Source organism: Antechinus flavipes, chromosome 2 (assembly GCF_016432865.1).
Source record: "Antechinus flavipes isolate AdamAnt ecotype Samford, QLD, Australia chromosome 2, AdamAnt_v2, whole genome shotgun sequence".
In the NCBI taxonomy this organism is placed as follows: domain Eukaryota; kingdom Metazoa; phylum Chordata; class Mammalia; order Dasyuromorphia; family Dasyuridae; genus Antechinus; species Antechinus flavipes.
Genome location: NC_067399.1, coordinates 62,604,937 through 62,631,226, shown reverse-complemented (window position 1 = coordinate 62,631,226; position 26,290 = coordinate 62,604,937). Strand labels below are relative to the sequence as shown.

General features: G+C 36.6%; 1 protein-coding gene across 1 annotated transcript in view; it reads right to left on the bottom strand.

Moving 5' to 3' along the window:
• Nucleotides 1–26,290, bottom strand: part of CMTM4 (CKLF like MARVEL transmembrane domain containing 4) — an 86,297-nt gene that overhangs the window by 12,412 nt on the left and 47,595 nt on the right. Inside the window, exons 2-3 of the mRNA XM_051975077.1 lie at nucleotides 22,050–22,226; nucleotides 586–684 (exon numbers count right to left, since the gene is read on the bottom strand). Coding sequence (XP_051831037.1) covers nucleotides 586–684; nucleotides 22,050–22,226 — 276 coding nt within the window. The remainder of the gene's footprint in view (nucleotides 1–585; nucleotides 685–22,049; nucleotides 22,227–26,290) is intronic.

Genomic DNA, 26,290 nt, shown 5'->3' with positions numbered 1-26,290 from the left:
GTTTACAAATCTCTAAAACCTTTCCTTCTGGAGCTTTGAATTTGGAACTGTATTCTATAATCCTCTACTGGACTCTAAAACTCATTAGGAAGAGTCAAGGAAGAACTACTTCATTATTTTAAAACTCTGTCCCCCTCTATATTTGTTGAATTCTTATTCGTCCATTTTAACAATCACTGTTAAAAGCCCAGCTCAAAAGCTACCTCTTTCATTAATTCCTCCCTCCCCTGAGCAGTAATAGGCCCATGAGATTTCAAATAGCACTCACATACAATCTCTCATGAATTATTGTGTAGCAAAGCTTTTCATGCATGGATCTTACTAGAATATAAATTTCCTGAGGAACAGAACCTTATCATAGTTAAACTTTATATCTATTCTAGTATATAACTCGGGACTCTGAATACAGTAGGTATGTAATGAATGTTTGTGGTAGCTGGTCCACAATGGCAACTGGGATCTCTACAATTCAAATGATAGCATCATTTTTTGTAGGATTTATTTTTTAATCAGTTAAAAGAAAAATAAAACAAAATATTCTGGGGTAGGATGAATCATTCTGTTTTAACTACTTTGTTCTCTTACCACAGCAGCAATTTCTGCTCCAGCTTTATGGTTCAAAGCAGCAAGTACTATAGAGGCAATAAAGAAGAAGAAGGTGCTGAGTCCAGTGTTGACCAAATCCTAAAAGAAGGGGAAATGGTAGCATTACTTGAAAAGGATTCTCCTAGTTTTTGCTCCTAAAGTAAACAGAAAACATCCAAAATAAGAACCACTACATTCCATTTTCTGGATTGTTATATATTTTGTACCATAATTATGGATGGCTTCTTAAATTTTTTCTACTCGTGAACCCCTTTTGTCTGAGAAATTTTTACACGATCCCAGTTATAATGATATATAAAACAGTAAACAAACCAGATATTTACTGATAATAAATCATAATTTCATGGCCCACATTCAGTTATAAGACTCATATGAGGTTGAGAACCACAGTTTAAAAAGCTGGGTTTTATGCAACAAAAGCAAGGGTCAATACAGATCAGGTCATATGCCCAACATTCAGAGTATTTAACAACAGCCTCACTTATGTCCCTTAAGTCCTAACTTTGTTGTTGTTGTTTTATCATTTCAGTCATGTCCAACATTTCATGATTCTATTTGGAGTTTTCTTAGCAAAGATACTAAAGTTGTTTGCCATTTCCTCTGCTAGTTCCTTTTAATTTCAAACAGCATTAAATGATCTGTCCAGGGTAACAGAGCTTAAGTGTCAGAGACCAGAGCTGAACTCACAAAAAGGAATCTTGCTGAGTCAAACAGTAGAATCCCTGGGTAGTATCCTCCATAATAAGTAGTACAGGTCCTTGGGTCTTCTATCTCCCCTTCTTCCCTTCTTTCCTAATCTAACAAATGTTAAATTGTTCTTAAAGGACTTTTGTCAGCTATAGCTAGATAACCATGATTGCCAACAGAACCTGGTACTACAATCTTCCTCAAGGAAATTCACCCTTATTCATCACCAGTTACTTTCCAAGCTCACTCTCAGAGTCCAGAAACTGATGCGTGAATATCAGTCAGTCTCTGTCTCTGTCTCTCTCTCTCTCTCACACACACACACACACAGACACACAGACCCATACACACAGACACACACACCCATATACCTCTAAACCCCTTCATTTGCCTGCTACAAAAAGATGTCTCATGTGAGGACACAGTCCATGTTTCTGCTTTGCCTCCTCAGTGGTTAAACAGAGCCTGACACAACATAAGCACCTAAAAAATGCTATTGATTGGCAGCAAGAAGCTATAAAAGGACAGGAATTTGATATCCTCATGCATACAGAGGCCATCTAGGTCTCTAACTTTGTTTCAGTCTAATGACTGAAATATGAAACATCCTAATCATGGTACAATATAACAACTCTCCCAGACTACCATTACACTGGCCTTTCTTTTGCCCTTAATCACTTTCTCGGGGTGTAATTGTAGACAGTTAACTAATATTGGTGTAAGCTTACTGAAAGGGCCTAAGCTATCATAGAGATATAATTACCCCTGCTCCCCAGTGGGACTGCACAAACAGCTTCCTAAATGAATTTAGGAATTTAGGATCAAAATGAATTTGATCCATAAGATGGTTTCTCAAGAGGGATAGATTCTAGATCAGATTTTTATTTCATATTAGAAAACACATAAAAGACATAGAAACAAAAAGGCATCACTGATTATTTGAATCTTTTATATGTACTTCTTAAATTTCCCAATACTTTCAATTGTTTATTCAATGACCATTTATCATCAATATTGATAACTAGTAATGATAATACTCCAATGGATCAGGGATCTTATTGGTGTAAGCACAGCCTCAAACAGCAGAAAACACAAGCTGTCCACTTTTTAATGATTCCTATGCCCTTCTAATATCTCATCCATACCAGAAGAGACATTAAACAGGGTAACTTGTCAGAGATATATTTCCACTGGCATTAGAGATGTCCTGTATAGAGTCCAATTGGAAAAGAGAATACCTAGAAATCTTCTAGATTAACCCTTCATCTGTGAACTTTTTACATATGCCTCATCTGACTGCCAAAGGGGTCAAAAAAACAAAAATAGGTCAAAACCTCTGCTCTCAATGCTTCTGTGGGTAGATGAATTTACTTGTTGCATCAAGTTCAGAATTTTGCAGTCTCAGCAGGATTCATGACAACTCAAAAGAAAATATCCTAACAATCCATATAGAAAAACAATTTTTAAATCCCCAGGATCAGATCTGATTCAAAACTGCTCATGGGTGGGCCAAGCTAATATAATAAAAATTAATTTAATTATTCAGTGTCATACCAAACTACCAAAAAAAATTATTTGATAAAGCTAAAAAAAATAACAAAATTCATTTTCAAATACAAAAAGCCAAGAATATTAATTGGAAAAAATTGAAAAATTTGAAAAAGAAAAAAAAAGGAATTAATGGAAAAAAACTGCAAAGGAAAGTAGCTTAGCCATACAATTCAAAAACTGTATCATAAAGTAGCAATCATTAATTCTCTTTGGTACTGGCTAAGAAATAAATTGGTGGATCAATGGAATAGGTTGAATATACAAAGACACAATAGTAAATGACTATAGTAATCTAGTATATTATAAACCCAGACTCCATCTTCTGGGATAAGAACTTCGTATTTGACAAAAACTGTGGGAAAAACAGGAAAATAGTATGACAGAAAAGAGACACAGACCAACATCTCACACCCTATACCAAGACAGTCAAAATGGGTACATAATTTAGACATAAAAAGTGATACCATTAGCAAATTAGGAGAGCAAGGAATAGTTTACCTGTCAGATCTATAGAGCAGGAAAAGACTTTATGACCAAACAAGGGATAGAGAACATGATGAGATGCAAAATGGAAAATTTATTACATTAAAGTAGGAAGTTTTTGCACAAATGAAATGAATGCAACTAAGACTAAAAGGAAAGCAGGAATCTGAGAAATAATCTTTATAGCCAGTGTTTCTTATAAAGCCCTTCACTTCTCAAATATATAGATAACAGAGTTAAATTTATAAAAATACAAGCCATTCCCCAATTGATATTAAATGATCGAAGGATATATGCTATTTTCAGATGAAGAAATCAAACCTACCTATAGTCATATAAGATGCTCTAAAATTTACTACTGATTAAAGAAATGCACATTAAAACAACTCTGAGGTACCACTTTGTAGAAAGTCATTTAAAAATGTTAAATGTTAAAAATGTAAAAAAAAAAAGGTTAAAAAGTGGGGAAACTCTGGGTAAGGTCTAAAACCCTTCAGCCCAGAGGGAACCTGCTAACAATGTCTGGTTTGACTCCCCATCTCCCCTAAGGACTCTCGGCCTTCCTGAGAAGTCAGGGGGAGGTGACAACCTGTGTTGAGATTGAAGCAGAGTGATACCAGGTGGCAAACTACGTACAATAGCAAGTTGTTTATGTGGTCCCACATGCACAGTGTTGTTTTTATTACATCATTTAAAGGGAAAGCCCTTGAAATAAATGGACTCTCTTTTTCCACTATCCTCAAGAGTCCCATCTCATCACTTCTCCATTAGGAAGGTATATTTTAATCACCCCAACTTGGGGGAATCTAGAAAACAGGATATTTTAATCACCCCAGTGTGGGGGCTCTAGAAAGCAGGACACAACACCCCTCACCCCTCACACCTATTAGATTAGCTAACATGACACAAAAGGAAAATGATAAGTGTTGGAGAAGATCCAGCAATACCACTAGTAGGCCTTTATCCAAAGACATCCAAAAAAAAGAGGAAAGGACCTGATGAGGTTTAGGTTTTGGGGTTCCCTTTAGTAGGAAACCAAATGATAAGGTCTAGATTTAGGGAACCAAAATGAGATTAGGGTTTCTGGTGCTCAGGGAGTTAAATGATATGATCTAGTGGAGGTTCGAGGTTCAGGGAACCAAATGGAGAGGTTTGGCTCCCCTGCACTCCTTTGGGATTCGGTGCAAGGGTAGGGAGTTTTGGGGAACCCCCTTCTGGTGGCGCAGAGATTCTCTGTAAAGGAATTTACAAAGCCGAAAATCTAGATTGATAAAAGAGGCTTATTATAGGAATTGGGAAGTAAGGTTAGAAATCCTGACAGAGAGGCATAAAGTCTGGTTAGAGAAATAGGTGAGGATAAAGAGAGGGTAACACTGGAAAAGAATATTATCTAGTGGGCAGAGGCTCCTTGGCATAGCAAGCATGGCATAGAATGGCATGTTTAAAGCCTCTGCAAAGAGAGGATTTTAGATTGGCTCTTTTATAATAGGAGCTTTGGCTACCAGTTGAAGGGGCCTCATGGGTGGAGTTCTACAAGCTGGGTTTCAGCTTGGGCTGGAATAGAATTCAATGAGTTTCTTCAGTTCAATAGGATTGGAATTCCTTTTGCTAGATAGCAGAATGAAACTGTCTTGTTTGCTTTTCCTCGGGCAGAGTCCCTCACTGAGGCAGAGTTGAAGGAGATTTTCTCCTTCAAGGATTTTTAGAGTTTTGGGGTCCCTTCTTCAGAACTATTTGTATAAAAATATTTAGAGCAGCTTTTTTTTTGTGGTGGCAAAGAACTGGATATCAAAGGGATGACCCTCAAATAGGGAATGCCTAAACAAATTGTGATACATGGCTGTAATGGAATATTACTGTGCTATAAAAAATGATTTCAGAAAAACCTGGAAAGACTTATATGAAATGATGCATAATGAAATGAATAGCACTAGGAGAATGTTATGCACAGTAACAGCAATATTTTTCTTTTCTTTTTAATTTTTAATAGCTTTTTATTTACAAGTTATATACATGGGTGATTTTACAGCATTGACAATTGCCAAACCTTTTGTTCCAATTTTTCCCCTTCATCCTCCCACGCCTTCCTCTAGATGGCAGGATGACCAATACATGTTAAACATATTAAAGTATAAATTAAATACAAAATAAGTATACATGTCCAAATCGTTATTTTGAACAGCAATCTTTTTCAAAGAAGAACTGTGAATGACATTCTCAGCAATATAATCCAAAATAATTCCAAAGGATTAATGCTGAAGCATACTATCTACCTCCAGAGAAAGAACTGATATTGTTTTAATACAGATTGAAGCGTGCTATTTTAAACTTATTTTCATTTTTTTTCCTTTTATTCGAGTCTTCTTGTATACAATGATTAATATGGAAATGTACAAAATTGAATATGTAAAACCTATATCTGATTTCTTACCATCTTAAGGGTGGAGTAAGGGAGGAAAGATATAGAATTTGAAACTTAAAATCTTAATGAAAATGTTAAAAAAAATTTTAACGAAAAACATTTTGAAGAATTGTTATTGTATAAGCATTATTAATTATATGCCAGGCACTGTCCTAGGCACTACTAGGAATACAAAAAACAGTAAAAGCCAGTCCTGGCTTTCAAGGAGTTCATAATCTAATGGAGGAGATAATATGCAAACATGCTATTTATAGGATAAATAGGAAATAATCAGTCAAGGGAAGGCTGGATTGAGAAAAGTTTGTTGTAGAAAGTAGGATTCAGTGGACACTTGAAAGAAGTGCTACCAGGAGGCAAAAATGAAGAGAGAGCGCACTGGAGGGAGAGAAACAGCCAGTGAAAATGTTCCCTTCATCCTAATACAGAAGACAGAGTACCATGGGAATGGTAGGGTGGTTAAGGTGTAAAAAGAGTGGAAAGATGAAAAGATAATAAATTATGAATTAGAGGTTTCAAACACCAAACAAATGATTTTGTATTTGCTTCTGGAGGTGATAAGAAGCTACTGGAATCTATTGAGTTGAGGCAGACAATGAGAGAGAGGGAGAAGGAGGAAAGAGAAAGAAAAGGAAAGGGAAAGGGAGAAGGAAAGAGATAGGGAAGAGAAGGAGAAGCAGACACACATACACATAGACACACATAGAGAGACAGACAGACAGACAGACAGACATGGCCAGTCCTTTAAAAAGATTCCTTTGGAATTTGTGACCAAAGAAGAACTAGAGATCATTATTGATCACAAAATGGATAATTTTGATTAGGTTAAAAAGTTTTTATACAAACAAAACTAACGCAGACAAGATTAGAAGGGAAGCAATAAACTGGGAAAACATTTATACATCCAAAAGATCTGATAAAGGCCTCATTTCTAAAATATATAGAGAATTGACAAATTTATGTTTCCCTCCCTCCAGTGCTTGCTCTCCTCATTTTTGCCTCCTGGTAGCACTTCTTTCAAGTGTCCACTGAATCCTACTTTCTACAACAAACTTTTCTCAATCCAGCCTTCCCTTGACTGATTATTTCCTATTTATCCTATAAATAGCATGTTTGCATATTATCTCCTCCATTAGATTATGAACTCCTTGAAAGCCAGGACTGGCTTTTACTGTTTTTTGTATTCCTAGTAGTGCCTAGGACAGTGCCTGGCATATAATTAATAATGCTTATACAATAACAATTCTTCAAGCTATTCTCCAATTGATAAATTGTAAAGGGCTGAAACTTTGAATAGGTGCCATGAATAGGCTAGTTACCTATTCAAAATAAGACAATGACTGTATTAGCATATATTTGAAAAGCACCATTGGTGCTGGCTCAATGTTTGGTGTATACAGATAATCACAGGCAAGGATTAGAGGGTGGGGTGAGAGACTGCCAGAATTACTTGGTGGCAAGGAGGAGGAGAAAGGTGGAGCTATCTAGACTCTAAAATTGAGGAAAGATCTTTGTCAAAACTCCAGACAGGCAGTTTTGTCCGTCTCCTTCACTTCTTCCCCTAAAGATCAAAGACTTTTGCTTATCCTGAGGCCTCCAAGGAGCTAATTTGGACTTTACAATAAATGGTCAAAGAATATGAACAATCAATTTTCAGATGAAGAAATTGAAACTATTTTTAGTCACATGAAAAGGTGCTCCAAATCACTATTGATCAGAGAAATGCAAATTAAGACAACTTTGAGATACCACTACACACCTGTCAGATTAGCTAAAATGAAGGAAACAATAATGACCAATGTTGGAAAGGATATGGGAAAACTGGGACATTGATACATTGTTGGTGGATTAATAAATGGATCCAGCCATTCTGGAGAATAATTTGGAACTATGCTCAAAAAGTTATCAAACTGTGCATACCCTTTGATCCAGCAGTGTTTCTACTGGGATTATATCCCAAAGAGATCTTAAAGGAGGGCAAGAGACCCAAATGTGCAAAAATGTTTGTGGCAGCCCTTTTTGTAGTGACTAGAAACTAGAAACTGAGTGGATGCGCATCAATTGGAGCAATTTATATGAATGCTATGAAATATTGTTCTATACGAAACAACCAGCAGGATGATTTCAAAGAGGGTTGGGAGAGACCCACATGAACTGATGCTGAGTGAAATGCACAGAACCAGGAGATCACTGTATACGGCAACAAGATTATATGATGATCCACTCTGATGGACATGGCTCTCTTCAACAATGAGATGATTCAAGCCAGTTCCACTTGTTCAGTGATGAAAAGTGACATCTGATGAGGATAATGCAGCCTCACCCAGAAGAGCATTTGCATTCCCTGGGAAAGACTCTGTTCCCAACATTATGCACCTTTTGGATGCAAAACCTACCTTCCCTGGGAAAGACTCTGTTCCCACACTATGCACCTTTTGGATGCAAAACCTACATTCCCTGGGAAAGACTCCTTTCCCACACCCAATCTCAAGTATGTTCCTTTCGGATGTAAAACCCGAATTGTTTTGTTTCTGTATAAGAGTAAGCCCTGAGAAAATGTTTTTCAGCAATTCTTTGACATTGTCCACCAAGAGAACATCTTGGTATCTCTCTCTTTAATAAAGCCTTTTCTTATCACAGCCTTTTGTGTAGAACCCGCCCTAACTTGGTGTTATGGAGAACTAGGAGACCAACCCATTTCCTCTGCTACGATCCATACCTCATCAACATCTACATCCAGAGAGAGGACTGTGGGAACTGAGTGTGAAACACAACATAGCATTCTCATTCTCTCTGTTTTATGTGCTTATATTTTGTTTTCTTTCTCAGTTTTTCTTTTTCTTCTTTCTTGATCTGATTTTTCTTTTGCAGCAAGATAATTGTATAAATATGTATGTTTATATTAGATTTAACATGTATTTTAAGATATTTAACATGTATTGGACTACCTGGCAGCTAGGGTATGGGGTGGGGAGAAAATTGAGAACAAAAGATTTTGCAAGGATCATTGTTGGAAAAATTACCCATGCATATGTTTTGTAAATAAAAAGCTTTAATTTAAAAAAAAAAAAAAAAGATTCCTTTGAAACTGAGTAAAGGATGATAGGGAATAGAAAGAGGCTTGTGATAAGGAGACCAGCAAACTGCATGACCATGATGAGAACAATGCAGCCTCACCCAGAAGAGCATCTGCATTCCCTTGGAACGACTCTGTTCCCACACATTATGCACCTTTTGGATGCAAAACCTACATTCCCCGGGAAAGACTCCTTTCTCACACCCTATCTCAAGTATGTTCCTTTCGGGATATAAAACCCAAATTGTTTTGTTTCTGTATAAGAGTAAGGCCTGAGAAAATGTCTTTTGGTAATTCTTTGATATTATCCACCAAGAGAACATCTTGGTATCTTTCTCTTTAATAAAAGCCTTTTCTTATCACAGCCTTTTGTGTAGCGTTTCTCGCTGCGAACCCACCCTAACTTGGTGTTCTGGAGAACTAGGAGACCAATCCATTTTCCTGCCACAATCCATACCTCATCAACCAGAGGTATGAAGCAATGAGAGATCTTACCAGAGTGGGGGCATTATCAGGAGAGAAGTATTAGAGAAAAAGGATTTCAGACCAGAGGACAAAGGGTGTAGCTTTAGCCCTTTCACACCAAGGGGGTCAAATAAGGAAGATAAAAGAATGTAGCTAGTATGGGATAATGCCCCAGGAAAGAACTGAGCAATCAAGTGATCAGAGATCACTGTAGATGAAGAAAAGAAGTTGGGAGTTATAAGGGAGAGGCAAAGGTAAAACAGTAATAGACTGTAATCAGATAAAAGAATTTCAGACCTCATGAATATGGAAGTGATTTGTTTGTTATTGATAGCATGATTGAGGTTATCTTTATTTGGATGATGTGGGATGGAACAGGATATAAAAAATGATTAAACTGAGAGTTAAGGGAATATTAATTACATTTCTTGAAATTCTCTAGTGTGAGAGCAAGAGATGAGGAGAGCAAAACTGTGGGCCAGGCACTAAATTCACTGGGGATAAAAAGGATATCCTGGAAGTCTGTTCATAATAGCTACCATGATTTTGATTGAAGAATGGACATGAATTGCACGAACCTCAAAGGAAAAGAGGGTATTCAGTGATAGAGGTAGAGGGAGAACCTGGTCATGGAAACGGAGAGCAAAGAGTATTTTGATTTCTCCACATCAACCAGCAAATCAGGGAAAACAAGTAAAAGTTGTAGCCAGTGCTGGAAAGAAAGGCTTTGTCACCACATTTCAATGGGAATAAGAAGATGACAGGAATAGAAAAGGAAAAGATTTAAGATAAAAATATGTTGCTTACCTATGGGCCAGGAATTCAGAGAGCACAGAGGAAGAACCTCATATTGGGACACTGAGGGGTTGGGGTAGAGTATGACATGAGAGAAAATAAAACACAGGATGTGTTCCCGAAAGCACTACAGATAGACTTAATTTGGAAAACTATTACTATTACCTATTATTATTATGAGAAATAATAATTGCAGCTCAATTTCTGAAGTCCTCGACTTTACAATAACCCAATGAGGTCCAAAGTGCATTATTTTCACTTTACAAATGAGAATAAAGTAAAACTAAAAGTGCTTTTTTAAAAAAGTGCTTCATAATTGTATCTAGGATATACTATAACATATTTAACATGTATAAGACTGCCTGCCATCTAGTGGAGGGGGTGGAGGGAAGGAAGGGAAAAGCCGAAACAGAAGTGAGTGCAAAGGATAATGTTGTAAAAAAGTACCCATTTATATGTACTGTCAATAAAAAGTTATTTTTTAAAAAGTGCTTGTCCAAGGTCACACATAGCTGATGTTAATATAATTTTTTAAGGTTTTCAGTGCACTCAAGACTTTATCTCACTTAGCCCTAACAATCACTCTGTAAGGTAATTTGTAAATGTATTTTGTAAGTGAAGAAACTCAAAGATAAAGTTACTGCCCGTGGCCATAAAACTATCAATAAAGGTAAAATGTGGATTCTGATTTCTATATCCAAGTCCTTATCTTTCCACTACACCATCTCCAGTTATCAATTACTGATCACATGCAATACACCATTTTAAGAACTGAAGATACAAGGGTAGAAAAAAAGGGCAAAAAACAAAGTTTACCCTTATGCTAAGTCCTCAGCATTCACTGTTGGAGGGCCTACATACGGACATTTCTATTTAAATGTCCCATAGGAATCTCAAAGTCAACATATCTAAAACAAAACTCATCATTTTCCCCTTCCTAAATTCCGTATTTTTAAAAGAATCACCATACTTCTGATGTAATATAGCAATGATTTTGTGGATCCCTGATTTTAGGGGGGCTTCCATTCTAACAAATCAGTAAATCGTAAATCTTCTGGTTTTGGAATATGCCTCAAGAAACTCCCACACCCAACCTTCTAATAGTGAATAGACCACTCTTCAGTTCATTGCTGACTGTCACATAGATAATCTGTTGGTCAATGATAACCAGATTCCAGAGACCTCTCCTATGGGTCATAGAATTAGCATGTCAATGATAGAAAGGTAGATAAAGGGGTTTCCTCTCTCTTGGGACTTTACTAATTTCTTTTGGAATTCAGCCTACTTTGTGATGGTGTTACAATTGCAATAAACTTTGCCCCTTGATAAGGAAATGGGTTCAAGTGTACAAATTCTTTTGAGACACTTTACACTATTAGTCTGTGACTTTTGGGGTCCCTTCCCAATTCAACCCTTCTAAAAAATCCCCAACTTCCACTGTCATTCTTCACAATTCATTCTTTCACAATGTTTGTGAAAGAGTCCTCTGTTTTTAAGGTACAAAACCTACCTACCACAAACAATTTTTTAATTAAATTAGATTTTTCTAATTTAAGCATTTCTTTACTCAGAAAACTAAAAAAATCCCAACTGGCAGAATCTCCCTATGCCTCTGGAAATCTCTCTAACACAAGCCACTTTGGAGTTACAGCATCCCAGAAAACATTTCAGTCAAGATTCAAACCAATCATTAAACCATCAGCACAGCTTGAAGATTTATATACCTAAAGTCACTGACCACTCCTCCTATGTGGAGTCTCTTTTCTAGCTGGTCAGAGATGAACTCAAGAGATGATTCCATTAACTGAGGTAATCAAAGAGTTCCTTCTCTTGGGCAAATTATGACCATAATCTGATTGAGGCCTGAGAAGGAGGTCCTGATTTACGTTGGCTAGCCCAGTCATGGGTCACTGCCTTACTTCTATCCCTCAATAGTTAGTCCAATTTTATCAAAGAAAGTAATGAGACTTTTGATGTGGGGGGAGGGGACTAAGTACAAGACATTGTTTCTGAATTGATAACTAAAGGTATCTCTTTCAGATTAGTCCTAAGGCTTCAAATTAGGAAATTGAAAAAAATGTTTTCATAATAAATGAATGTTTTCTTTAAAAGAGAAGTCAGGAGGTGGGTGAGGTAAACCCACTTCTACCGGTAGATAGCTAATTGTCCCACTCTTACCAAGTCTACCTCCATAATATGTCTCGCATCCATCACTTTCTCTCCACTCATACAGAGAATATGAGGTCCTAATTTAGGCCCCAATTATTTGTCGTCTCCTCCATACTTGTCTCCTTAGCTCCAGCCTACCATCCCACAATTGCCAAATGGATTCCCAAAGCATAGGTTGAATCGATCTGTCACTTCCTCAAGAAGCTGCAGTGGCTCCAGACTCTTATTTGGCACTCAATGACCTTCAGAAGCTGTCTTGAAACAACCTCCTCAGATTTAGTACATATTATTCTCCTTCATATCCTACATTTCAGCTAAACCATCCTTCGTACTATTCCTCACACATGATGTACCATTGCCCATCTCCATACTTTTGTAGCAGCTATCTTCATCTCTACCTCTTAGAACCCCAAACTTCCTTTAAAGCTCAACTTAAGTGATAATTCCAACACAAGGTCCATAATGAGCCTCTCCCCTGCAAGAACCGACAAAAATTACTTTGTATTGATTTTGTGTGTGTGTGTGTGTGTGTGTGTAACTTATACTGACTAACCTGGGTCCATGCTATTCTCTGTTACAGAAGCAACCTGCTAGTGGCTGCTGGAAATCTAAGTATAGTTCTCCACCTCATCTCCCCAAAGAATTTAAGTTCCATGAAGGCAGGAAGTCATTTTCACTTTTGTCTCTATATACAGAGTATGACATAAACAGCAGATATCAAGGAGACTTACGCAACTGGAATAAAAGGTTTAATTTGGGAAAAGACAAAACAGGGCCACCTTATGGGAAAAACCTTCAGTGACACTCCAGGACTTTGTGAATACAAGATGAGTTCCTAACTCTGACATTCATGGCCCTTCATAACCTGATTCTCACCTTATTTAGCACTTTTCCTTTTCACATTCCCTACATTTCAGCCCCACCATGTTATGCTTATTTATTTCCTCCACCATTGGCTATGTCTTTGTCTTTCTTGACTCTTTCTTCCAAGACTGGAATTTCACTTATCTTCATCCTCTGAAACTTTTCCATTCCTCCAAGTCTCAATTCAGATGACACCTATCTCTCCCTGCCAAGTAAAAGTCATCTCCCACTCTTCAAACTTTTCGTGTTGTCATGCTTGGTTCTGATTTTCTCTCAAACATTCTTTCTTATATCACCCTGATCCACATCTCACAGTCCAATCCCATGCACCACCCAATTAAGACTGCAAGCTCCTTGAGGAGGGGGCCTGAACCAAGTACATTTTACAGTTTTTAATGTCATTTTTTTACATCATTTACATTTCCTAATGCATCCTTTCTTCCAGATAGTCATTTTTCATGCTACAGAAAAAATTCAGCAAAACTGATATATTTAAAAAAAAAAAAAGTCTGTTGTTATAGAAGTAGTCTGTACCCTTATTTCCCCACTTCCACAAAGAAGTGCAAAGAGGTGATAAATAATATGCTTTGTTAATAAATGTTTGACATTCATTGTTTGGTACAGAATCTGGCATATAGTAAGAATTTAATAAATGCTTGTTGACTTATTTTGTGGGATTTTTTTTCTATTTATATTGTTGTAGTCATTGTGTATATTGATTTCTTGACTGTTTATTTGACAATAACAGTTCACGTAAACTTTTCCATGTTCCTCTGTATTTATGTCCACTGTTTTGCACAGTGCAACAATATTTTAGTATATTTGTACACTATGTATTCATTCTCCAATTGATGGGCATTTACTTTGTTTCCAGTTCTTGACTATCACAAAAAAATACTGCTATAAATATTTTGATGTATACAAATACTTTTTAACTGTTAGTTCTTTGGAACATATGCCTAACAGGGGAATGAATGGGTCAAAGGGTATAGATATTCTGGTCATTTTATTTGCACAGTTCCAAAGTGCTTTCTAAAATGTTTATACTAATTAATAGCTCACTCACTATATATTAGTGCGTGCTTATCTTTCTATAGTTCCCCCCCAACACTATTTATGTCTTTTGCCATCTTTGCCAAACTTCTGACAGAAAAAGTAAGATGAAAGCTTATTGTTTTGACTTTGATTTTTCTTACTATTGGTGATTTGAAGCATCTTTCCCATGATAAAAATTATATTAAAATAGTTTACAATTTAAAAAAATGTTTGACATTGAATTGAAGGGCTTCAACTGTTGGTGCCACTGAAGGTGCTGTTGGGACACAATCCCATAATCAAGAAGAAGATAACATGCTACATAAAGTGCTTAACAATAGATGGTTCAATGTACCCCCTCCAAAAAAAAAAACCCACAATCATCTTACTATCTCAATTTTCCTTACATTATAGATTTTTTAAAATGCACTGTACCAATTGATGCAACTTGATCCAAACAGCGTTAAAGTGAGGCAAGTTAGTCTGGCAATAGAAAACAGGATGGAATGAACACCTGTTTGAGAAAATTTATAATAATCCAGGTAAGGTATTACTGAAGTCACAGACTACAATGGGAGTAGCAGAAAAATAAAGGAAGGATGAATTTAGGAAATTTCATAATTAGCTGGAAAAAGGAGGGGTGAATCAAAAGACAAATCAAAGATTATAAATCACAGATTGTAGAAATATAAAGACCTCCCTATCATTTTCCAAATGAAGAAAGAGGACAAAAAAAGTGAATTAACTTGTTCAAAGTCATATAGCTATTACATAGAAAAGCCAAGGCATGAACTCAAGTCTTTGAGCCATAGGTCTAAGTGTCTTTCCATTACCCCAAACTACCACCTTTCTGTTTCTAAGGTTTTAAGATGACAACAGTGAGGACTGAGTTTCAGCATCAAATCATCATACCCTTCTCAGTATTGATTATATTCTGGAATCAAAAATGTGAGGACTCATTAAAAGGAAAGTGAAATATCAAAAAAGAATCTAAGGAAGTTCACTTTACCAAAAGAAAAATGTTTTTTTCCAATGCAAACTCAAGTGTCCCTCTCCTTAATGCACCACAAAAAAGGCCAACCAGTATAAGTTACCTAACTGGAGATTCCCTGACAAGTTCATCATCCATTTTCCAAAAAGTAAAAAGTTAGAGATTAAGAAGAAAAGCCACAAATAAATTCATTATTTATGAATAAATAAATTCTGAGTTTTAATGTTTCCTCTAAGAAACCTGAAAGATGACAATAAACCAAGTTGATTTAGGAAAACATCAATTATTATAATAATCTTGACCCACAAGATTTATTGACACACATTCATTCATCTAACATTCATCAACATATATCATATTTTATACTTAAGACTAATTCTGACAATAGTACAGAAATATGTTTTAACTTTAAATGCATATAACATTATCATATTGCTTGCCTTCTCAATGAGTTGAAGAAGAGCTAGAGAGAGAATATTTAGAACTCAAAATTTGTTTCAAGAGACTTACAAAAAAAAAAAAAAAAAGATGTACAATTTTTTAAAGGCTCATTCTGCCATACAACATTTCTTAATGTAAAAAAAGAGGGGGAGAGGATTGTGTCTCTTTGTAGGTTTTATGTACTACACTGGAAAGTCATACTTCTTAAGGGCCAAGATAACAGAGATGGATTGTCACATTAAGCACTTAGTACGAATCATTCCATTCCATTTAATTCTTTTATTGCTCAGAGCACATAGAATCACCAATATAAAAATTGGTTTCTTAGTCATTAATTATTTGTGGTAGATCATTTAGTTGATGGTCTTCAATAAAGTTTTACACTGTCAAAAAGCCGAAACATCTTCTTGCTATCTTACCAGGTATTTTTGTTTAGGTTAACAACTGGCCATTCTACCCCTATCTCCCTCCGTCTCTCCCTCCTCCCCTCCCTCCTCTGCCCCCATCCTGCTTTGAGAACTAGGAGACTGCTAAACTTCCAATCATAGCAATTTTTACCACCACAAGGGCAAGCCAAGCCAGATGCCATATATTTAATCACATATGTTAGGATGCCTTAACAATTCCAGTATTTGCTAATGCTTGCAAATGCAATTTAATTCAAGAATGAGGGATTTCCAGTTTTGGATTAGAGAAATTTCTTTATTTGTTTGTTTATTTATTTATTTTTTTGCTGAGGCAATTGGGGTTAAGTGAGTTGCCCAGGGTCACACAGCTAGGATATATTAAAGGTCCGAGACCAGATTTGAACTCAGTCCTCCTGACTTCAGGACGCCACCTAGCTGCCCCAAAAAATTTAAATTAAGATAACTCTGAAGTACTACTACCCATCTCTCAGATTGGTTAAAATGACAGGAAAAGATAATGATAAATGTGGGAGGGGATGTGGGAAAACTGGGACACCTTTACATGATGAGTTGTGAAGTGACCCAGTCATTCTGGGGAGCAGTTTGGAGCCATGCCCAAAGGGCTATCAAATTGTGCATTTGATTTAGCAGTGTCTCTACTGGATCTGTATCCCAAAGAGATCATTAAAAAAGAGAAAAGGACCTATATGTGCAAAAATGTTTGTAGCAGCTTTTTTCGTAGTAACTAGAAACTGGAAACTGAGTGGATGCCCATCATATGGAGAACAGCTAAATAAGTGATGGTATATGAATGTTATGGAATATTATTGTTCTATAAGAAATGATCAGCAGGATGATTTCAGAGAGGCCTGGAGAGACTTAAATGACCTGGTACTAAGTGAAGTGACTAGAACCAGGAGAACACTGTACACAGCAACAAGTTTATGAGATGATCAATTGTGATGGGCTACTCTTTTCAACAATGAGGTGATTCAGGCCAATTTCAATAAATTTGTCATGGAGAAAGCCATCTGCATCTAGAGAGAAGACTGTGGGGACTAAAAGTAGATTACAACCTAGTATTTTCATTTATTTTGTTGTTATTTGCTCATTTTTTCTTTCTCATTATTTTCCTTTTTGATCTGACTTTTCTTGTGCAGCATGATAAATGTGGAAATATGTATAGAAGAATTGAACAGGTTGAACTTATATTGGATCACCCGCTATCTAGGAAAGGATATAGGGAGGAGGGAGGGAAAAAAACATGGAACACAAATTTGGAATGTTGAAAACTATCTTTGCATGTATTTTGAAAATAAAAAGCTAATATTTAAAAACTAAAAAGAAGGGATTTCATTGGCATGGAGGAGACTCCTTCCACCAATATATGCTTGCTACATAAATTTGAAATATTCAACAAATAAGTAGTCAGTAAAACTAGAGAGCAGAAAGCTGCTCTCCTAAGATGAAATATGGGGGTAAACTCTAGAAATTGGGAATTTGGCTCTCCCCTTTTTTCCTTATCTCTTCATTTTACCACTCCTGGCAGAGGACTGAGAAGGCAAAAGGTTGGTAAGTATTAATTATACTTAAACCTTGAGGAGTGGATAGAGGGACAACAGTGAATTGCAATAGTTGTATCTGCTCTTTTCTATGAACTAGATACTCATTTCAGACAAAATTTCAAAATAGGCTGTTTGTCTTTAACATTCTCCCACCTCACTTTTTATAATTTTTCTCCCTGTTGTTGTCCTTTCATCTTGGCCCAGGACTGGAATGTTATTTGGCCATCTAAAGCTCTCCTTTGTAGCATCTCACCCAAAACCTCCTTTCCTATTTATCCCACTCCACCAAAACTGCTATTTTCTCAGTCTGCCCAGTTGATAGACATACAAACTGAGGTAATTCTCATTGAGTTATGATAATGACTGATAGTCTGGCCTCTCCATCTTTTAGAATATTTATCGACCTAAATAAATCTTTAATTAACAATAATTCAGGCAAAATGCAGAGTCATTTAGGGGCTACTAACTCCCTTAATACGGTCAATCCTGAAGTAGGGGAAGGAAAAGAAAACAATGTGTCCTCCACTATTTTTCTTCCTTATGGAAGCAAAAAATTCTTCCTCTATTTTTTCCCTACTATGATGAAGAATACCAAGTTCCTATCTTCTAATAGGCTCCAATTTAATCTAAGATGTGAGATGTTCCCATCTAATCTTTAACCATAAAGGGAAAAAACTTAAAAGCAGAAAGTAAAGAACTTTTCTAACCTAGAACTCACAATCTATCATTTGGCATAGATGCCAAAGCCAAATACTACACCATCTCTCCTGACTTGTTCTGCTTTCAAATAATGAAAACCAGGCTGACCTGGATTTTCAGTCCACAGCTCCTGGATTGCCCTCACCATGGTCAGGAATATGAAGAAGTCTGTCTGTCTGGATCTAACTGGGTCCAGGTTATCAGACTTAGGATCTTCAGAATGGTCCTCCACAGAGTCTATTCTATCTTCTTAAGATGAACTCAAAAAAGTTTGATCTATTATGTAAAAGTAATATAAATCAGAGATATTTAGAATACCTCTACTAAATGACACCATCCAAGGTGTAGTCCAGACATACAACTCTATGCAGTGTTTGAAGAGAGATAAAGCATGAGTAGAATAAATATCACTACAGTAAACCAATGTGCTTTGAGGAACTTCTGGAGATCCACTCTCTCCTAGTCTTCTACAAAACAAATTACACTTATTTTTATTAAATTAAGCAACATTATTAGGGGGAATGTACCTTGAAATGGAGTACAATTAAGTATACTGTTATTTGGATTGCAATTCAAAGGAGACCACTCAGGAATAGGGGAAAGTTGAGAACAGAGCATACAACAAATAAGAGCTAGCACTTAAATAGCATTTCAAAGGATAGTCAAGTGCTGTACAAATCTCGTTTAATCCTCACTACAATCTTCTGAGATAATGTTATTATCCCCAATTTATTATTAAATTATAATATTAATTATTATTATATGATAATTGTTATTATAATATAAATTCAAAACATTACTATTAAATAATGTTATTATCCTCAATTTATGGATGAGGAAACAGGCTGAGAGAGTTTACATAAAAGTATCATGTCTGAGTAATTGTCTGAGACAGGATTTGAACTTGCATTCCAAGTCCAGTACTCTTTACTTTCTGGGCCATCTCAGTGCTTGGGTGAGAGAGGGCTTTGTTAAAAGCCCTGGGTTTGAGTCTCAATTCTATTATTTACTAATAATCACTTCCCTGGACTTCACTTTGCTTTCTCTAGCTTGGGGATAATCGTTCTTGCTGACTTTCCTCACAGGACTTTTTGAGAAAAGCACATTGTACATCATACAGCACTACAGAAATGTAGGTTGTGGTTTATTTGTTTTTCCAGTAATTATCTCAGAGTGGAAAGGAAGGCAGTGAATAGCAGACAAAAGCAAATTAATCTCATGGAGTAGTGAATTAAAAAGAAAGGGAAGGACAAAAGTGTGTTATACAAGACAGATCAGGATAGGGCCTAGACTTTTAAGCTCATGGATTTGGGGAATTCCCAGGGGAAGAATCACCTCCTACTAATACCAGCCAACTTAGATCTTAGAGAGTTGTTCTGAGAGGAGCATCAAGCCTGAATGGAATGAGAGCCACTCAAACATATATGAGGATCCCTAAGGGCTGTGGAGTGACTTAGCTTTAAAAAGTCATATATCATCCATGCTTTACTATATTTTTATTTCTTTTGTTCATTATTTCCGAATGACATTTTAAACTGGTTCAAGCCACAATAAGGAGGTTGCAGGCACTGAGTGACTTGGGCAGAGCAGTGCCACTAGGTGTCAAAGGTGTTATAAAAATTAGAAAAATAGGGCCTCATAACTGAAAGACTAAGGAGAGCTAAATTAATGTAATTCAGAAAATTGACTGGTAATTGGGAGATCTGGGGGAGAACAACATGGTACATTTTATTCCCACCATTTGCTACCTTCCTTTCTATTTACATGCTACTGAATGAAACTGGAGAAAAATCACAAAATCATGATAACTGGGTCCAGTACAGATTTCTGTAATACGATTCCAAGGGGATATCCTATATAATTTATAAGATCCTTTCAAGCTCTAAATCTTATGATTCAATGATAAATAATAAAATTTTATTGTAGAGAAATATCTGATGAAAAAACTACCAAAAAATACTGAAATAAACACATTATAAAAAACCATAGGACTGCAATACTTTATCTTAGAAATGTTTAAAGCATATAATCTATGAACTGTCACAAAGTCACAGCCAAAATAATTTAGGTATCTTGAAGTTGCGAAGTGCCAGGCACACATTTATTTTTCTGTCAAGCCAAAGCCAAGACAACCACACACACAAAAAAAAATGACAACTGTTCTAATTAGCTCAGCAATTTGCTTCTTTTCCAATCAACTCCTTAAAGGCAACAACTGTCTCTACAGAGGGAGGATAGACATTAAATTTAATAGAGATTTAAATTTATTAGAAATAAAGTGTCACACTAAGATTAAAAAAATTAATCCACTATACTAATATAAGGTGAAAAGATTAAAACTAAGAAGTAATCCATAATGGAAAACGCCTGGAAATCTTTGGGCCTGAATTTTCATCGAGACATCAGCATGCTTTGGAATTTGGGGCTTCGTTAATAAGAGTAGCATAAGAGCTAACAGTTCCACTCATCCAAGGACAGGGGATAAAGATGCTACTATATTGGGGAGACTGGGAAATAGAACTGTTGCTAATAACCTAAAGGGAGCACCAGCTTCTCCCCTATCCTGTGGTTGCCAGACTGAATTAAAAGTAAGGAGATCCCTGGACTCTGAGCTGCTGCTGAGACTAAGTCTATAGATGAGGTCACTTCACAGCAGGGCACTGCAGCTGTGGGCACTTGGTTTATCTGCACGAAGCTCCCAGTTTCTATACTCCTTTGTTTTCTGTGAGACAATGAGGAAATTTTGTGCATTGGGTTGTACTAGATTAAAAATTGCCTAAGGTCTTTGGCAAAAAACAAGCTCAAAAAGTGGTGTCAGCAACAGCAACAACACCTCAGTGATCTCTTCTGGCCCCTCCCCCCTCCCCTTTGTTCATTTATGCTACAGATACTGGAAGCGCGTAATCAAGGAACCAAGAATGTTGAGAGCAGAAAAAAGAAGCCCCAATCCATGCTCTGAAACTAACTCACTCAGCTCACGGTTTGCATATACCTGGTTATTTACTCCTCCATGAGAAGATGAGTTCCGTGAAAGCAAGCACTATTCTACCTCTTTTGTATCCCCAGCTCTCAATATGACACCTGACATATAGGTGCTTAATAAATGCTTGCTGACTGAGTCAGTGATTTGGGCATGTGGCTTTCCCTCTTTGGACCTGTCTCCTATGTCAAATAAAGAGATTGGACTATATAGTCTCTTAAGACTCCAATTCTGAAATTCTATACTCTCTAATAAGCTAAATAAATAAATCAAAAACAAGATTACAGATACACCCAAAATCAATACTAATGAAAACTTCAGATATTATTTAAAAACAGAACTTTTTTTTTTTTTTTTTTTTTTGCAAAGCTCTCAATTGGGGAATGGCTGAACAAGTTGTGGTATATAAAGTCAATGGAATATTATTTTAGAAAGGTCTAAAAAGATTTACATGAACTGATCCTGAGTGAAAGAAGCAGAACCAGGAATAATATATTGTACACAATAACAAAATGTGCAATGATCAACTATGAAAGGTTTAGTTCTTCTCAGTGGTTCAATGATCCAAAGCAATCTCAATAAGATAACAGAAAGTTCCATCTGTATCCAGAAAAAGAACTAAAGAGACTGAATAGAAATCAATACATGCTATGTTCACTTCTTTTTTCTGTTTTTTTTTTTTTTAAATAGCTCCCATGGTTTTTCCTTTTTACTCTGATTTTTCTTTCCCAAAATGATTAATAAAGCAATACATGTTATAAATAAATGAATGAATGAATGAATGCAGAACATTTTTCAACTAATCCTTATACTTACTGTAATATTCCAGTTGATCTGTGGTATCCTTGTGTGAAGATTAAGACTGAACATAAGCAGCAAAACTCCAGTAATCACAAATGCACTGCAGCTCACAAATTCAAAGAAATAAAGCCCTTCACATGGGGAACATTCCATGATAGTCTCGATGCAGATGAACGCAATCAGTGCCAAAACCTAAAAAGAGAAACAGAAAGATCCCCAGAATATAAATATATCTATGCATGCTTGTTCAGCACATCAAGAGATACACTGAATGGAGAGAAGCTTGTATTTCTCCTACAGGCACAGAGGGACCATTCAAGCTTCTGAACATGTTTAGTACATTCTAGAAACATCAACTTGACTCCTGTGTCCATGATAGACTGGAATAAGAAAGATTGGAGGCCCTGGGTTTTAAGTAAGAGTATACAAGAGCCTGACCCGAGATTGAGACAGACAGTGTCAGTGGAGAGGTGATGAATGCCATAGATATTAGCAACTGAGGGCAAAGTCTGTGTCATATGTTATCATTTTACGACAGTGTATACAGTAAGGACTTCATAACTAATACTTTTATAGTTTTGAAAGTTGCGATGAACTTTACATTTACATTGCCTCAAAGCAATCCCATGAGATAGGTAATGTAAGTATTTTAAATCCCCATTTCACAAATAGGTTATCAGAAAGTTTAAGTGACTTGTTCCTGTCACTCAGCTAGTAAGTGTCCTAATTAGAATTTGAATGCAGATCGTCTTGATTTCAAGTTTACTTTGTCTTGATGAACTAATTAACATGGGGAAGAAAAACAGAACCTACAGTTACAAGTTTACTTTACATTGAGATCAGAAAGCCTCAACTGGGATGGTTCATTTCTAAGTATCAGAATTACATGCCATAAAAAGTTCAAAGGTTCCTGCCAATACTTTGTGAGTATGATGTCTAAAATGTAAATTTTCCAATTGCATATGTTTAACATATATTGGATGGCTTGCTGTCTAGGGGAGGGAAGTAGGGGAAAGGGAGGGAGAAAAACTTGGAACACAGGATTTTGCAAGAATGAATGCTGAAAACTATCTTTGCATGTATTTTGAAAATAGTTTTTTTTTTTTAATGAACTCTTCCTCTCTTCCCTACAGCCCAAAACAGCTCCTCATCCTGACTTTTCTATTTCAGTTCTTGCTTACTCCATTCTAATTGCAAATAACTCCATGAAACTCGTAAAATGCATCTGTACATCAAGAGCAAAGTTAATACCTTGTTGCATTTCTATCCCAAACTAGTAATGATTTAAGTTTGATCGCCTAAGTCCAAAAACTCAAATGATTTTCTAAATGTCCTTCCCAAAGTAACTCTGCATAAAACTACATAAATTCCCCAACTGAATGACAACATATCTACAGTCAGCTGAGAAGGGACCACATATGGGAAAACTTTTTTTTCTTTTAAATTCTCTGTAACAAGATCTAGTAATCTTTGGTAAGAAATAACATACTGTACTGATGAGTTGCAAATGCCTCTGGTATGCTGGCTTCAAGCTGGTACGCCAACTTATTTTAATCCAAGGAACTGCAATTTCATCAGTAAAGGTCTCCCTCCACCTTCCTGAACCAATGCAGATTAAAGTCACTCCACACTTTAGTCAATTGTTCACTTAGAGGCAGGTCCTGAAACAAACAGGCTGTCACAAGGCATGTACTCAAGCCCTTTCCAGCTTAGATTATCTGTTTGTATTCTCTGGAATAGCCTTGGAAATGTCAAAGTCACAGTATTCCAATAAGACAGGAACAGGACTGTCTTTTAACAGCAGGACATTATAAAAATGTAAAAGCCCAGACTGATCCTTAAAAAGAAGTATGTACCACATGGAGTTTTGTTCTTGTCCTCAGCTTGTCTACTTCAAGATTTTGACACTAGACAGTATGGATTCTTTTAATATAATGTGCTCATCTCAAGCACATAAAAAGGATAAAAGTAAACAGTTAACTATGGAAATTCTTTGTAAAATGTCAGTATTCTATTCTTAAATTTTATTGAATTAGTAAATAATGTAGAAAGCTATTCTAGCCACACTACATACTTTATGAAAATATCAACAATGACAGTTCAACTGGCTACCAAAACAAGTCAGTATTTGAATGGGAAAAAACATAGCTCTCTATAACCTTAATCTAGAAAGTATGACTTAAATTTCTCCCATTGTTTCTAATTTTAAAAAAAAATACTAGTTTATGGGTAATCATTTTTAATGAATACCTCAAGAAAAACTTGCAAAATCATTCACAAAATCACAACATTTGAGAACTAAAGTCATTATCTCCATTTTCCTGACCACAGCAAAAGTGAGGCAGAAAAAAATTTAAGTCAAGAATCAAGAAATACAAAGTTAAAAGCATCCATATTGGTTGGAATATAGCACATAAAATGGCTTTCTAGATTTTTTTTGGTTAATGGGAACTCCCAATTACTAAAGACTATCTCTAAGGTAAGCCACTTAACAAAACTCAAAAATCTTTAAGCATGTGTAAGGCGAAGAGGCAGTGTGGAATTTATAGTGGATTGGAGAGGAAACTACATTTGGAATCAGTAAGCTCTGGGTTCAACCAAAGATCCTAGCAACATAAATCTGGGCAAATCTCTTTGTACTTAATCTCTATGTACCTCTGATTTTATCTACTAGGATGAGCCCCAGAACACCAGTCTACAGCTTCCATACTGAGAAAGAGCTGGTAAAATCAGAAATCTTTGAATATATGTATGTGTGTATATATGCATTTGTGTATAAGACACAGAGGGTGCAAAGGGGGGAAGGCGGGCAGAAATCACACAATATCCCCCTGTAAGGAACTTGTAACATAGCCAGAATGGTAAAAGGGTGATGACACAGATGCAAGGAAATAGGATTAAAGATGGAGATGAGCCCCAGAAGCCTCCCACTGCCACCATTCTAGATAGACAAAAGCAGGCTCTGGCTCCTGAAGCAGTCCGGGCTTTCGCACCAATGCTCTTGCGTGGATGGTAGAAACCGCAGCAGCAGCCAAGAACTAACAAGACTAGCCAGTGAGTACCAAGCGGAAGGGAGGGCAGGGTGGACATATCACTTAAGTCATCCCAGCATTACGAGACTCTAAGGCACTAATAATGCAATTCTTTCCTGCCTCAGGAGGCGTCTTCATGATGACATGAGTGTAGGTTGAGAGATGGACCCCATATGACTCCTTCACTTTACAGATGAAAATATAAGGTCCAAAAAGACCGAGTGCTGCCCACATTCACACAAGGAAGATGCGGCAGATACTAGGATTTTAATGTAGCTCCTTTGACTCCCCATCTAGCACTGTCCATTGACCACACATTGGCTGTGGCTGAAAAAATGCACCCCCTGGTAACTGAACTTCTTAGTGGAGCTAGGTGGCGCCATAGTGCAGAGTCTAAACCCTAAGGCTGGCAAACATCCTCGGGAGTTCAAATGAGCCACAGAAACTAGCTGGATGAGCCTGGGCAAGTCACCTAACCCTGAGTGTCTCAATTTCCTCATCTGTCAAATGAGCTAGAGAAGGAAATGGCAAACCAACTGATTCATGAAAAGTTGGACATGACTGAAATAACTGAGCAACAACAAACAACTTCTGAGGGCAAATCAGGGTAGTGAAACTACCTGGCCCCGTGGGCTTTGAGTTAAAAGAGAAAGGAGCGAACCCTCGCTCTGGCATCTCATTATTTTGAGTAACTATAACTAACCCATTCTCTAAGCCTCCACTACCTTATCTATAAAGGGAGAATAATAATCTGTTCCATCTGCCATAATACGTGTTTTAAGACGATACATTAGACATTTAAAAGCAATGTATAATGAGAATTATAGTGTAAGCCTGAAAAGTAATTAGTGGGGTTGCTAGTTTAGCGCTTGGGCTTATACTTGGGCTATACCGGTATACCTCTAGGAGGTCAGGACTTCCACAGCACTGAGGCACGGCACAAGTTGAGAGGAGGTCCTGGGTACTACTGCCATTACATCTGTCATAGCATCTTCGGGTTAGGTTTCATACATATCTGTGTGTATGTATGTATGTATGTATGTGTATATGTAAGTATATATGTATATCAAGAAAAATAAAGAGTAAACTGGTAGAAAAGCTTTGTTTTGGAAGAGATGAAGCACTATACTCTATTGCCTAGAGAAAATTTTCCACTTAATTATGCAGAATTAAATGGAAACACTAATCTAATGATCCAAAAATCAGTCATTGTTCAAAATGCTT